Source organism: Pan paniscus, chromosome 10 (assembly GCF_029289425.2).
Source record: "Pan paniscus chromosome 10, NHGRI_mPanPan1-v2.0_pri, whole genome shotgun sequence".
Lineage (NCBI taxonomy): Eukaryota > Metazoa > Chordata > Mammalia > Primates > Hominidae > Pan > Pan paniscus.
The window spans coordinates 15692830-15706980 of record NC_073259.2 but is presented as its reverse complement, the minus strand read 5'-3'; the positions used below and the strand labels follow the sequence as shown (position 1 = coordinate 15706980).

At 46.0% G+C, this 14151-nt stretch overlaps 1 protein-coding gene across 2 annotated transcripts; it reads right to left on the bottom strand.

The window, feature by feature from the left end:
• Positions 1–3075: 3075 nt before the first annotated feature.
• Positions 3076–13656, bottom strand: GABARAPL1 (GABA type A receptor associated protein like 1). Of its 2 annotated transcripts, XM_003829630.4 has the most exons (4): positions 12949–13656; positions 8040–8118; positions 5628–5746; positions 3076–4398 (listed from the first exon to the last, which is right to left on the bottom strand). In XM_003829630.4, the coding sequence occupies exons 1-4, from the start codon at positions 13036–13038 to the stop codon at positions 4333–4335; spliced, it is 354 nt and encodes a 117-aa protein (XP_003829678.1). In that variant the 5' UTR covers positions 13039–13656; the 3' UTR covers positions 3076–4332. The 2 variants fall into 2 exon arrangements, with proteins under 2 accessions (XP_003829678.1, XP_008953234.1); XM_008954986.5 differs by having other exon boundaries at positions 3076–5746; positions 12949–13312.
• Between the last annotated feature and the right edge of the window lie 495 nt (positions 13657–14151).

Genomic DNA, 14151 nt, shown 5'->3' with positions numbered 1-14151 from the left:
AATCCAATCCAGCCTGCTGAGAGGTGACAGCATGCTGGCAGTCCTCAGAGCCCTCGCTTGCTCTCGGCACCTCCCCTGCCTGGGCTCCCACTTTGGTGGCATTTGAGGAGCCCTTCAGCCCCCCCACTGCACTGTGGGAGCCCCTTTCTGGGCTGGCCAAGGCTGGAGCCCACTCTCTCAGCTTGCAGAGAGGTGTGGAGGGAGAGGCACGAGCGGGAACCGGGGCTGTGTGCGGCGCTTCCGCGCCAGCTGGAGTTCCGGGTGGGCGTGGACTTGGCGGGCCCCGCACTCGGAGCAGCCAGCCAGCCCTGCAGGCCCGGGGCAATGGGGGACTTAGCACCCGGGCCAGTGGCTGCGGAGGGTGTACTGGGTCCCCCAGCAGTGCTGGCCCACCGGCGCTGCGCTCGATTTCTCGCCGGGCCTTAGCTGCCTTCCCGCAGGGCAGGGCTCGGGACCTGCAGCCCGCCATGCCTGAGCCTCCCACCCACTCCATGGGCACCTGTGCGGCCTGAGCCTCCCCGACGAGCACCACCCCCTGCTCCACGGCGCCCAGTCCCATCGACCCGGAAGGAACAAACAACCCAAGGGCTGAGGAATTCGAGCGCACGGCGCGGGACTGGCAGGCAGCTCCACCTGCAGCCCCGGTGTGGGATCCACTGGGTGAAGCCAGCTGGACTCCCGAGTCTGGTGGGAATGTGGAGAGTATATCTAGCTCAGGGATTGTAAATATACCAATCAGCACCCTGTGTTTAGCTCAAGGTTTGTGAGTGCACCAATCGACACTCTGTATCCAGCTGCTCTGGTGGGGCCTTGGAGAACCTTTATGTCTAGCTCAGGGATTGTAAATACACCAATCAGCACCCTGTGTTTAGCTCAAGGTTTGTGAATGCACCAATCGACACTCTGTATCTAGCTGCTCTGGTGGGGCCTTGGAGAACCTTTATGTCTAGCTCAGGGATTGTAAATACACCAATCGGCACTCTGTATCTAGCTCAAGGTTTGTAAACACACCAATCAGCACCCTGTGTTTAGCTCAAGGTTTGTGAATGCACCAATGGACACTCTGTATCTAGCTGCTCTGGTGGGGCCTTGGAGAACCTGTGTGTGGAAACTCTGTATCTAATTAATCTGATGGGGATGTGGAGAACCTTTGTATCTAGCTCAGGGATTGTAAATGCACCAATCAGCGCCCTGACAAAACAGGCCACTGGGCTCTACCAATCAGCAGGATGTGGGTGGAGCCAGATAAGAGAATAAAAGCAGGCTGCCCGAGCCAGCACTGGCAACCTGCTTGGGTCCTCTTCCAGAAGGTGGAAGCTTTGTTCTTTCACTCTGCAATAAATCTTGCTACTGCTCACTATGGGTACACGCTGCTTTTATGAGCTGTAACACTCACCGCGAAGGTCTGCAGCTTCACTTCTGAAGCCAGCGAGACCACGAGCCCACCGGGAGAAACTAACAACTCCAGACGCGCTACCTTAAGAGCTGTAACACTCACCGCGAAGGTCTACAGCTTCACTCCTGAGCCAGCGAGACCACGAACCCACCAGAAGGAAGAAACTCCGAACACATCTGAACATCAGAAGGGACAGACTCCAGACGCACCACCTTAAGATCTGTAACACTCACCGCGAGGGTCTGCGGCTTCATTCTTGAAGTCAGTGAGACCAAAAACCCACCAATTCCGGACACACTTCCACAACAGCTGGTGGGACTTTGCCTCTGAACTTGGCTGTTACTTAAAAACTCCACTGTTCTGTAAAATCAGACAGCTTGTCGAAAATGATATGTAATGTCCTATCCAAGAATAAAATTTGTTCCTTAGGAAAATGCAGGAAGTAGGCCTAAAATAAGCAAAGCCTACCTGGGAGAGACACAGCCCCTAAATTCAAACGATCTCTTTGGTTTAGCAATGGCCTACAGTCTCTTGCCCTACAGGGACTGTTTCAGATGTGTACAGAGGGTTAGGATCTGCCGCCATGTGTTTTTTGCTTTCTTTTAAATATTCATCCAGTCTCATTCCTAGGTCATGGATAAATCTGTTAGTTTCAAAATACAGTTCACATCTTAAACTCAAATATTAGCTTCCTTTTGGCTTTATCAGGGAACAGCACCTTGATATTTTTGTCATTAGGGACAAGTGTCCATTTTCAATGCCTCCATCAAAATTCCGTAATCTTATATAATTTTCTGCATGTGGTGCTGCTTGGCATGGATCTTTTATAACTTCCTACTTCCTTTTTGGTGACCTTGATATATTCCCTAACCCTCTACAGAGGTAGACATCACTTGGGGATATGACTGCAAGAGATTAGAGAGGGTTAGAGATGGGTCTTAAGGTTTTTCATGAAAGAAGTTTTCACTAATCTGTTTTCCATTCTCTCATTTAACTTGCATGCTCAAAGCCCACCCACATATTCGTTCCTGAATAACTGAACAAGACTTTCATATGGTCAGAAGACACCAAGCTTGTTCTGATGCCGGGAGCCTTGCCTAGGTGCTATTTGCTGCTTTGGGAGATGGTGGCTTCAGACTGACCAAGTTGTGATGGAGAGAGTAAGGTGTGGTTGGGACCTACAGCAAAACCTGGTGCAAAAAGCAATGACGCTCAAACTTCAGTGTGCAGCAGTCATATCAGGAGCTTGTTAAAAATTAGACACCTACGCTGAGATTCTGAGTCAGCTAAATCTGGGAGATGGCCTAGACATCTGCATTTGTAATTAGCACAGCCCACCCCTTACACTCTACGTAGGCAGTCTTCCACCTTCAGCTTTCAGAAACACATAGAACAGTGACGATACACTTATCTTTGGAGAAGAAAAATCTCTCTCACACACACACACACACATCCCCCCCACCGCCCACCAACGCAGCAGGCACACTGCCCCAGCATAACATTCACCCTTGAACAGCAACTCCTGCTCACTAAAGAGCTGAGTAAACATATATGGGTCTGACCATATGTGAACATTCATCACTAACAGCTTTCCCCACTTAGTTCTTTTGTTCAGAGAGTCCACATATCATCTATTCTAATACATACAAAATAAAGGCAACATTGCTGAACTCAGTGGATTTTTAAGGTAAGCAATTATTTTATTTCCTTGGCCTGATGGCATTGACTTCATTGTACAAGAACTTGCAGCTGACAGAACTGACACACAGATTTCCCCCAAGAGAAAGGACCCTTTTCATTAGCAGAGATGAATTGAAATGTCATGTCTGAGTGCAATTCCTGCTCCCCACTCCCACCCCACAAAATCCCAAAAGTGAAAATAAATCAATAAAATCCCCATGATTTACTAAAAGTCATCCCTCCAAACCTTTCTAACTAGCAGCTGCAGTGGATGGTAACCAAGGAGGGAAGCAGCTGGCCATCATGTAGCATTCCTGTGCATGTGAGCCTGAAGGGACAGCAGCATGGGAGCAAGAATCCTGAATGAGAGTAGTATATAATTACCTTACTTCATACTTGCCCCCTCCCTACATAAGACACCTCTGTCCTGATACATGGAAAATACTAGAGGAGATGCTAAGAGTGGTTTTAGTCTACAATTGGAAATGCCTGAGACTTATTAAATTCCAAGGAAGGGGTGAGATAAGGGGCACCAAAGAGAAAGAGCAGGTTAGACAGGGATGCTCAACACTCTTGTCAATTCCAGTTTAATGCTATTTAATAACAAAACCATCTTCTTAATCATAACCACCTTCATGCCTAACCCCTATTTTCCAAAGGTAAGAAATCCCTGTCTAAATTTCTGGGTTGTTGTCTACTGCCACCCCTGGGGTGAGATTGCAACCGGGATGGGAGAAAAGAAGTGTGAGACAGGGAAGATCAGGGGCCACAATGCATCAATTACAGTGGGTCTCTTTTGGTCCCCAGGTATGGTCCACTACCACAAGTCCCCTTTCCCTACCTGTCTTGTGCAAATGTCAAAAATAGAATCTCTGCCCAAAGAGAAGGGAGCACAGGGAGTTGCTGCTGGACTGCCATCATCTCTGGCGCCAACTTGTCCACCTCCTGACCCATCTATGAAACTGCACAACAATTAAACCCCAGGAATGCTGTAAACTTACATCATCCCCATTCCTCTATCAAAGCCAATCCAACAGCTCTGTCCTGACATGCTTTCTCCCTGGGCCGAGGAAGCAGCAAAAAATATCAATTGAGCATGTGAAAATGTGATGACGGTGTGTGTGGTGTAATGTTTCTAGATGTCTTCACCTTCTGTCTCCTTGCGGTGGGAGCCACCCTCTTTCCCCATGTCGCGCACACACACCCCTCCCCTACCCCCAAGTCCAGGTGCTCCCATCTGCTGGGCTTCCAACCACTCATTTCCCATAGACACTCTCATCACTGTAGGCCACATACAGAAAATAGTCTTCCTCATGATTGTCCTAGGGGAAGAGATAAGACAACAGTTTAGAAAACATATTCATTCATTAGCTCTAAGATGCTGAGCCTCACACAACCTTGTAAAGCAGGTATGGAAGGTATCATTAGTCCCCATTTAAAAGAGGAGCAAAGGATAGGGAGAAGTGGTTGGAATTACACTTTGAGTTCTGAGTTCACAAACAAAAATCCTTCATTGAAAACATATTACACATAGGTATCAGGGATATGAAGATGACTAGGGCACAGTCCTCACTCTTAAAGAGCTCACTCCTAGCAAGGGGAACATAGATACCACAGATGGATATGTAATGGGACATATACTAACAGGGAATATATGCTATGCAATAAAAGATTCAGGATTATTAGAAGTTTACGTAATTCATTAACGGAGCACAATGAGAATGAAGCATCTTATGCAAAATACTGCAAAAAAATAATAGTTATAATCCTAGGTTATATTTTCAGTAATAATAAAGTCTTTCACTATAGTTTCCTCAGATTCTGACACTTCCAATTAAACCACATCACATAAAAATTATTCCTCCTGAGTTTATCTGTTAAGACATGAATCCATTTACAGACTTTGCCTTAATTTTATATTTCATTTTATCTGATTCATTGTGCCCAGATAATGTGGAATCTGTTTCACAGTTTTAGTTTTGTTCTAAGAAAAGTTTCCCCTTGTTTAGTATCAATGTGGTTGTCTTAAGCCAAAACTTCAGAGTTCACAGAAGAAGCTGACTGTGGGGAGAATCCTTCAGTTGGCAGAGGCTGGCCTCAGAGTTAGAAGGAGCTGGCTTTACTATTACGTGCTTTCTCAATCTGTTGCTAAATGGGAGTAAAATAATGAACTGGATTCTGAATGCCTTACAAATTACATGCTACCAACCAGAATAGCAGGAACTGCGATGGGCTGACGCTTTGGAACTTTTGCTATCAGGAATCACTTCCTGCTGTTTCAATAAACAGTCCAGCATTAAAACACTATAGTCAGACAAGACTATAGTCAGACAAGATTTCAGAAGGATTAAATCTAGTAGAGTGCCTAATCCCTAAAAAACAAGTGGTATCTAATCTCTCAGAGCCTTACACTGCCATATGTAAGAGGATCCGGATAAATAACACCTTCTGCCCCACTTCTCAGATGTGTTATCAACGCATCTAGAACGAGGGCTAGAGGATGCCAGACTGCACTGGACGGCATCCAGTATTGTGCGACCAGAACCATTACCTCATACAGTTGGCCCATGGTAGCACTGGTGGGAGGGATGGTGTTGTTGACAAAGAAGAATAAGGCGTCCTCAGGTCTCAGGTGGATTCTCTTCCGGATTAAGAAGTAGAACTGGCCAACTGGATGATGGAAGAAGAAAAGGGCAGACAAGAAAGGAAGAAAACAAGGAATTAGTAGAAGGGTAAGTCCTGGAAAAAAATTCAATTGCATTTTTTCCCCTTAGAGTCAGTACCAGCTTTATATACCATCTGAGAAGAGCCAAATACCGGCCTGGAGCTTTCAAAATAAAAAGGGAAACTCAGAAGCCGGCACAGTCCCTGACATGCCATAGTGGAGTTTATTCCTCCTTTCCCCTCTTATTCAATCTCAGACCTCATGTTAGCATATCCACTCAAAGCCTGAGGACTACGTTGAAGGAATACCATGTGCATCCAGACCAAAACATTCCCATCACTGTCTAAACCTGACTTTAAACACTTTCCATCCCCAGACCCTCCCTAAGAAAAACTTAGCAATGGAAAGGGGTCCACTGGACTCTGGTCATCTTAGCACAGTCACTCAACTCAGTGTTGGGGCATTAAACAAGGTTCAATGCTTTGCCTTTACCTGAGAATACTGAAAATTTTCTAGATGGCTGATATTCAAACCTGTTAACTCTGGAGCAAATCAACAAAATCTTTCCAGTGTGTCCTGGATGCAGTGTGTATTCCATTAAGGATCACGATGAAGACTGAATATATATATATATATTTTTTTTTTTTCCGAGACAGAGTTCTACTCTGTCACCCAGGCTGAAGCGCAATGGCGCAATCTCAGCTCACTGCAATCTCCACCTCCCCAGGTTCAAGCGATTCTCCTGCCTTAGCCTCCCAAGTAGCTGGGATTACAGGCACGCGCCACCATGCCCGGCTAACTTTTGTACTTTTAGTAGAGACGGGATTTCACCACATTGGCCAGGCTGGTCTCAAACTCCTGACCTTGTGATCCACCCGCCTCAGCCTCCCAAAGTGCTGGGATTACAGGCATGAGCCACCACACCCAACAATGAATATATGTCTTATAATCTCAAACAAAATCTACAAAACTTAGTTTAAAAAAATGTAGCTTAAGAAGATGTATTTAATCAGGAAACTCTAAAATATAATCCTCTCAAGATGCCAGACTGGTTTTCTTTTTGGAACAAATTGATATCACAATTAACAAAGCCGAATTTTGGGGTTTTTGTTTTTTTTTTTTTTTGAGGCGGAGTCTCACTGTGTCACCCAGCCTGGAGTGCAGTGGTGCGATCTCGGCTCACTGCAACCTCTGCCTCCCAGGTTCAAGCCATTCTCCAGCCTTGGCTTCCTGAGTAGCTGGGATTACAGGTGCCCAACAACACACCCAGCTAATTTTTGTATTTTTAATGAAGACATGGTTTCACCATGTTGGCCAGCCTGGTCTCAAACTCCTGACCTCAGGTGATCTGCCCACATCCCCCTCCCAAAGTGCTGGGATTACAGGCGTGAGCCACCACCCCCAGCCAAAGCTGAATTTTAAAATTGGTTTAGGTGGGGCACGGTGGCTCACGCCTGTAATCCCCGCAATTTGGGAGGCCAAGGCAGGTGGATCACCTGAGTTCAGCAGTTCAAGACCAGCCTGGCCAACATGGTGAAACCCTGTCTCTACTAAAAATACAAAAAAAAGTAGCCGGGCATGGTGGCAGGTGCCTGCAATCCCAGCTACTCGGCAGGCTGAGGCAGGAGAATCGCTTGAATCCAGGAGACGGAGGTCGCGGTGAGCCGAGATCATGCCACTGCACTCCAGCCTGGGCTACAAGAGTGAAACTCCATCTCAAATAATAATTAATTAATTAATTAAATTAAAATAAAAGTGGTTTAAATAATGGGCATCTGATCCTTTCTTTCAATGTCTTATGCTTTGCTGTGTCAAAATCCAACAAGACATGGTGATGGGAAAGAACTATTGAGTCTTCTTGTTTTTGAGATGGAGTCTCACTCTGTTGCCCAGGCTGGAGTGCAGTGGCATGATCTCGGGTCACTGCAAGCTCCGCCTCCCAGGTTCACACCATTCTCCTGCCTCAGCCTCCCAAGTAGCTGGGACTACAGGCACCCGCCACCAAGCCCAGCTAATTTTTTGTATTTTTTTTAGTAGAAACGGGGTTTCACTGTGTTAGCCAGGATGGTCTCGATCTGACCTCGTGATCCACCCGCCTCGGTCTCCCAAAGTGCTGGGATTACAGGCGTGAGCCAGGGCGCCCAGCCTGAGTCATTTTTTTAATCAGATAACTCCAGAGCATCCCACTCACTTCCTTCAAGTATGTACTGCCTCTCAATCTCACAATCTCATGCATGTAATGAGGATCTAGAGAGTTTTTTCACGGGAGGAAGGGTCAGGGAAGGCAAAGAGCATTACCGGTAAGGTCAGAGGGCACTAGGTACTTCCTCTTGTCCAGATCAGGCACCCTGGCTTTTGGAGCCTTCTCTACAATCACCTGGAAGAAGAGGAGGAGAGTAGGAATGAAAACTACAGAAGGCAATCTAGTATTTTTCCTTCTACACCCTAGAGTTGCCTAGTTACTACTGGAAATGAATCTGTCTAGGCCCAGGACACCTGTTTCATTTCTTATCCCCCCACCCCTTATAAAATTATACAAAAAAAAATAGGCTTCGTGAGGTTATAGCTGCATTACTAAAATAAAAATAAACTAGAGATTGTATATGATGAAAAGTAAAAAGAACTTTGATTTTAAGTAATTACAGGTTACCTGTAAGATCTACTATAGGACATATACCTATTGGTATTTATTTATTTATTATTTATCTTTGAGATGAAGTCTCACTGTCACCAAGGCTGGAGTGCAGTGGCTCCCTCTCAGCTCACTGCAATCTCCACCTCCCGGATTCAAGCAATTCTCCTGCCTCAGCCTCCTGAGTAACTGGGATTACAGGCACATGCCACAACGCCTGGCTAAGTATTTGTATTTTTAAGAGAGATGTGGTTTCACCATGTTGGGCAGGCTGGTCTCAAACTCCTGACTTCAAGTGATCCGCCTGCCTTGGCCTCCCAAAGTGCTGGGATTACAGATGTGAGCCACCGTGCCTGGCCACCTTCTGGTATTTAATTAGAGCATCAAGAAAACTGGGTTTTCTCATATGGTCCTGATCACCAGTAAGTTATTATTTCTCATAAATACCATTTATTAAAGGTACCAATAACGTGGTTTAAATCTGTCAAAATTTCCAAGAACTGTAAAGATCGTTCAAACATTATTAAATGGAAAAGAAACAGTGTTAAAACAAGTCTGACAATGATATCCTATAATATGATGTCAGTACAACAAGCCATTTATAGATATTGATTATGTTAGGACTTTAAGGGATTTTCAATGTCCACATTATATACTTCTAATAAAGATCATGTATTTCTGTACTAGATCTATAAAAATATAAAAGATTTTTTTATACACTAAAACTTCCCAAACAGAAAATATCTATTATAAAATCATGAGCTTTAGGCTTTCGATTGTTAGGATTTTAAGGGATTTATGTCTACGTTAGATACTTCTATAGTTCAAGTTGTATAAAAATCATCTATTTCTGTACTAGATTTATCCAAATTTAAAAGATATTTTTAATACACGAAAACTTACCAAACAGAAAATATCTATTGTAAAATCATGAGCTTTAGACTTTTAGTTTAGAAAATATAATCATTGCCAGGCGCAATGGCTCACGCCTGTAAGCCCAGCACTTTGGGAGGTCGAGGCGGGCGGATCATCTGAGGTCGGGAGTTCGAGACCAGCCTGACCAACATAGAGAAACCCCGTCTCTACTAAAAATACAAAATTAGCCAGGCGTTGTGACGCATGCCTGTAATCCCAGCTACTCAGGAAGGCTGAGACAGGAGAATCACATGAACCTGGGAGGCGGAGGTTGCGGTGAGCCAAGATCGTGCCACTACACTCCAGCCTGGGCAACAAGAGCAAAACTCGGTCTCAAAAAAAAAAAAAAGAAAAGAAAATATAGTCATTTTAGTGAGAACATATGGGAAATGCAGGAAAAAAGTGAAGACGCAGAAAAAAAAAAAACTGTACGAGTACTTCTAGTGGCTGTGTGATCTTCAACAGGTCACGTAACCTCTCTCTCAGCTTCAGTATTCCAGTAACTTTTTTTTTTGAGGTCGAGTGTCACGTGTCGCCCGGGCTGGCGTGCAGTGGCCTGATCTCGGATCACTGCAACCTCCACCTCCTGGGCTCAAGCGATTCTCCTGCCTCAGCCTCGGGAGTAGCAGGGATTACAGGCGCATGCCACCACGCCCGGCTAATTTTTGTATTTTTTAGTAGAGATGGGGTTTCACCATGATGCCAGGCTGGTTTCGAACTCCTGACCTCAAGTGCTCCACCCGCCTCAGCCTCCGGAAGTACTGGGATTACAGGTGTGAGCCACCGTGCCCAGCTTGAAAAGAAAACTTTCTAACACGTCTTTAACAAAGTCATGGTATTGATATGATGTGAATGTGAGTAATACATAACATTTTACAGGAAAATGCTTCATAAATTATAAAGAATTATCTAACATAATTAACTTGGGGGGGAGTTTGAACTTTTTAAATTAAAAGGAACAAATTAAAATTAGTTAAAAAAAAACAACAACAAAAACAAAAACAAAACAAAACAAAAACTTGTTTTGTGTTCTTGTAGAAAAAATCCTGAACCAGGAAGACCAGAGGGACATGATCACATTTTAAATTTAAAAATAAAAACTGAAATAGGGTAACGTAAGCCAGGAATTAAAAGGAAAAGGCAGAAAGAGGTTAGCATTGTGCCCCAAAGGAACTCGGACACCTAGCAGTAAGAGATAAAAACCACAAAGGAAGACAGAAAAAGAAAGTGATAAAGCAGAGGGCAATACCTGGAGGGAAGGGAGGGGTTTGGAGAGGAAGAGAAGGGGGAGGGGTAATCATTAAAATATTGGTTTCCCAGAACCAAGGTTAAGTTTCCAGGAATCCCAACTCTACTCCTCACTATGGTAGACCCCTGGGCTAGATGCTTTGCCTCTTTGGGTCTCAGTTTTCCTCATTTGTAAAATGTGACTAATAGTAGGGTTATGAATTTTTAAAATAGAGAATCTGTTCCTAACAGTTTTTTTGATATATTGTATCTTTGAAGATAATTTCAAGATCCCACCAACCCTTCCTCTCTGAAGGCACAAGCACACCTCTTCTTTTCAACGTTGGCTCTGAAGAAATATTGGTGGGGCTAAGTTCTGGTTATGCGAGCAGTCAGGGTACGCCATTGCTTTAATAACACCAATGGTCAAGCTGGAATGGGCTTCAGGAATCATTACTCTAACCCTCTTTTCTGTAAACAAGACACTCTAGCACAGCACGATTAAGAGTTCTGCCCAAGGATGCAATGAATTCCCAGAACTAGAACCAAATCAAGGAACCTGCGTCATAACTAGAAAGAAGGTCACAGACTAAGCACCTTGGGAGCAGCTCACCACGGGTTAAAACATAACCCTAGGAAAGCTGAAATCTGAGTGACAGGCTTAACGGCTTAAAAATTATCACAGGAGTAAAACATTTAACACCAAACTATGAGCAGGAAAAGAACAGAATGCTGTAAAATATTCAGAGTGAATACACATAAATATTTATCTATTTCCAATACTTAACAGTGTAAAGTCCACAGCACGTCATTAATTCTGGTTAATACAACTATATTAGAAACTGAGAAACAATATGGCATGGAGGTTAAGATACCCGAGAGCTCCACAGTCCTTCAGACAGGGTTGGAATTCCAGCTCAACCACAGATCAGCAATGTGAAACCTTTAGGAAGTTACTGCATTTCTTTGTGCTTTGAATACTCCATCTGTAGAACGGGTAATCGTGTAAGGAGTAAGTCAATGATTACAGACTGAGTACTTATAATACCGCTAGGGTAAACTATCAATAAAACTTGATTGTATTTTTTAAATATCATTGCTCAAAAGATTGGTATCACCAGAACTGGGCAAAATTTTCAGGTATCCAAGGTCCAGAAACCAGGAAAGTAATTTGTAAAGGATCCTTTCCCAGTAAGGGATTAGCTCACCTCTCTATAAGCTGAAAACCTTTTTGTAATTCCTGGGGAATGAAGAGCCCTAATGACTTTTTTTTTTTTTTAAAGGAAAAGGGGTACAAGAGGTTTCTACTGCTGAGCTAAGGCCCTGGTGGCTTCTGGTAGCTATAAAACCACGAACGTTAGGTAAGGATTAGAGAAGAAACCAAGAGTGGCTGTGAGTCAAGAAAAGACATCAGATAACAGCAATTATTTTACCATTATGTGACATGTAATACTAATGTTCCTACCTGAAGATAAAGAGCACAATTTTAAAATCTCCGCTCCTCCATTTCCAAAATCCAACAGCTGCTGGTCCCCCTACCACTTAAGCCATATTCTGCCCTCCAATTCGGCTGCGCAGCCTGCATTAGAGAAACACCAGGCAAGTGGGCGGGGGAGGGGGTAATGGGGAAAACGCCCGGATGCTGAAAGATACCTAATACTTTTCTGTTCCTACTCAGTGCCTGCGCTAGTTTTAACTACTTAAGCCGGTGTCCAAAACGGAGAAAAAACGTCTCAGTCCTGCCTTATCGCGACCAGGTACCAGGTGATCAGAAATCAACACGGGGAGGCTGGCTGTCCCCACACAAGCCCCGGAGCCTAGAACGATGAGGCAAGAGGGCTGTTGGGCAAAGAACGTGACCTTGTTTTCCAGGCCAGGACTGTCTTGTGCTCCCCTAACCCCCTATAATGCAAGAAAATTACTGAATAGCTTCTGAACCTTTTCCTCCCAAGACCAATGATATGAGAGCCAAAGTCAACTTCATTAAAGGAGAACCAGCCAAGGCAGAAATCGACTAGGTTTGCGCAAACCTCACCGCACAGCACAATGTCCCTGCGTTCTTAAAGGCAGCCAATCCATGGCCCCGATCTAACCACTCTCGCCCACAGGGGCCCTATTTTGTGTACCGCAACCCACACACGGTCTCAGCTGCTGAGACCGTGTGTGGGTTGCTGAGTCACTGAAGACGGCGGCTCGGCCCCCAAAACGCCGTCAGCCCTGAAGTGGGGTTCGGGGCCCAGGCATACGGGGTTTTAAAAGCTCTACAGTCTGGACGTCCATTGGCTCTGGCACTGAAGGGCGTTCAGGATTAAGTAATTCTCGGAACGTCCCTTCTCCAGAGCCGCCTGGGCGCCCCAGGGAAGCCATCTCGACTACCCGCCCCCGCCCCCGCGGGCGCTTCCCCTCCCATCCCCCCCGCTCCTCTACACTCACGGGGACCCTGTCCGGATATTTCTTCCGGATCTTTTCTCCTTCCTTTTTCCGATACTCAAAGGGATGGTCCTCCTTGTACTGGAACTTCATGATGCACCACAGGGCTTCCGAGATCCCCGCGCGGGGCCTGCCTCCTTCGCCGCTGACCCTGTCCCGCTCCCTCCGCCGACGTCAAGGTGTGCTCAGAATAGCTGCAGAAACGTCCGCTCCGGGGGCAACGGCGCTGGGCCGAGTGGGCAGGGGGGGTTCGGGGCGGGGATCTCGGGTGAGCCTGCCTGGAGGTAGAGGAGAGCCAGATGGAGAAATACCGGCGGCTTTTCGCTAGAGCTGGGAGCACAAAAACAGTTGGGTGGCGCGTCGGGCTGTGACGTCACCCCGCGAGCCCCGCCCCGCCCTCCATGCGCCAGGCGCCCAGGGCAGGGGGTGGCCGAGCGCTCCGTCTCACTGCGTTTCGTTTCTGGCTAACCTTTTTCAAAATCGATGTCATTGCAAACATCAAAACATTCGAGTTATGTTTTATTTTGTGACTGTGAAATTAAAGATGGTTTTAAGACAAAAAAAAAGATTTAAACATGTTTTATTCCCCCTCCACTGTTTTTCTTGGTTGGGCCCCAAAACAAATACAAAAGGCGAAAATCCAGCCTTTTCCTGCTGGTTGGGATCCAGCCTCAGGAGAAAAGAGGGCCAGGCCTCCTGGGATCCCTTTGGCCAATGCAGAGCTGTCCAGTGCTTGCACCGTGCCCTCTGCGCGTTCCGCTGCCCCTCCCGCGGCCCTCCTCCCGCGCTGGCGTCAGTGTTTGGGCGATGCCGCAGTTCGCTCCTGAACAGCAACATAAACAGAGCGTGACTCAGGAATCTGAAGAGAGGAGTCAGATGAAGGACACGGAGTGTAATCAAAGTCCAAAGGACACATGATGTCAGTAAGGACTACCGAGGGCTTCACGTACAATCAAATATAGAAATGATTCACTTTCTAGCCGGGCGCGGTGGCTCACGCCTGTAATCCCAGGAGGCCGAGGCGGGCGGATCACCTGAGGTCAGGAGTTCGAGACCAGCCTGACCAACATGGAGAAACCCTGTCTCTACTAAAAATACAAAATTAGCTGGGCGTGGTGGCGCATGGCTGTAATCCCAGCTACTCTGGAGGCTGAGGCAGGAGAATCGCTCTAACCCGGGAGGCGGAGGTTGCGGCGAGCGGAGATC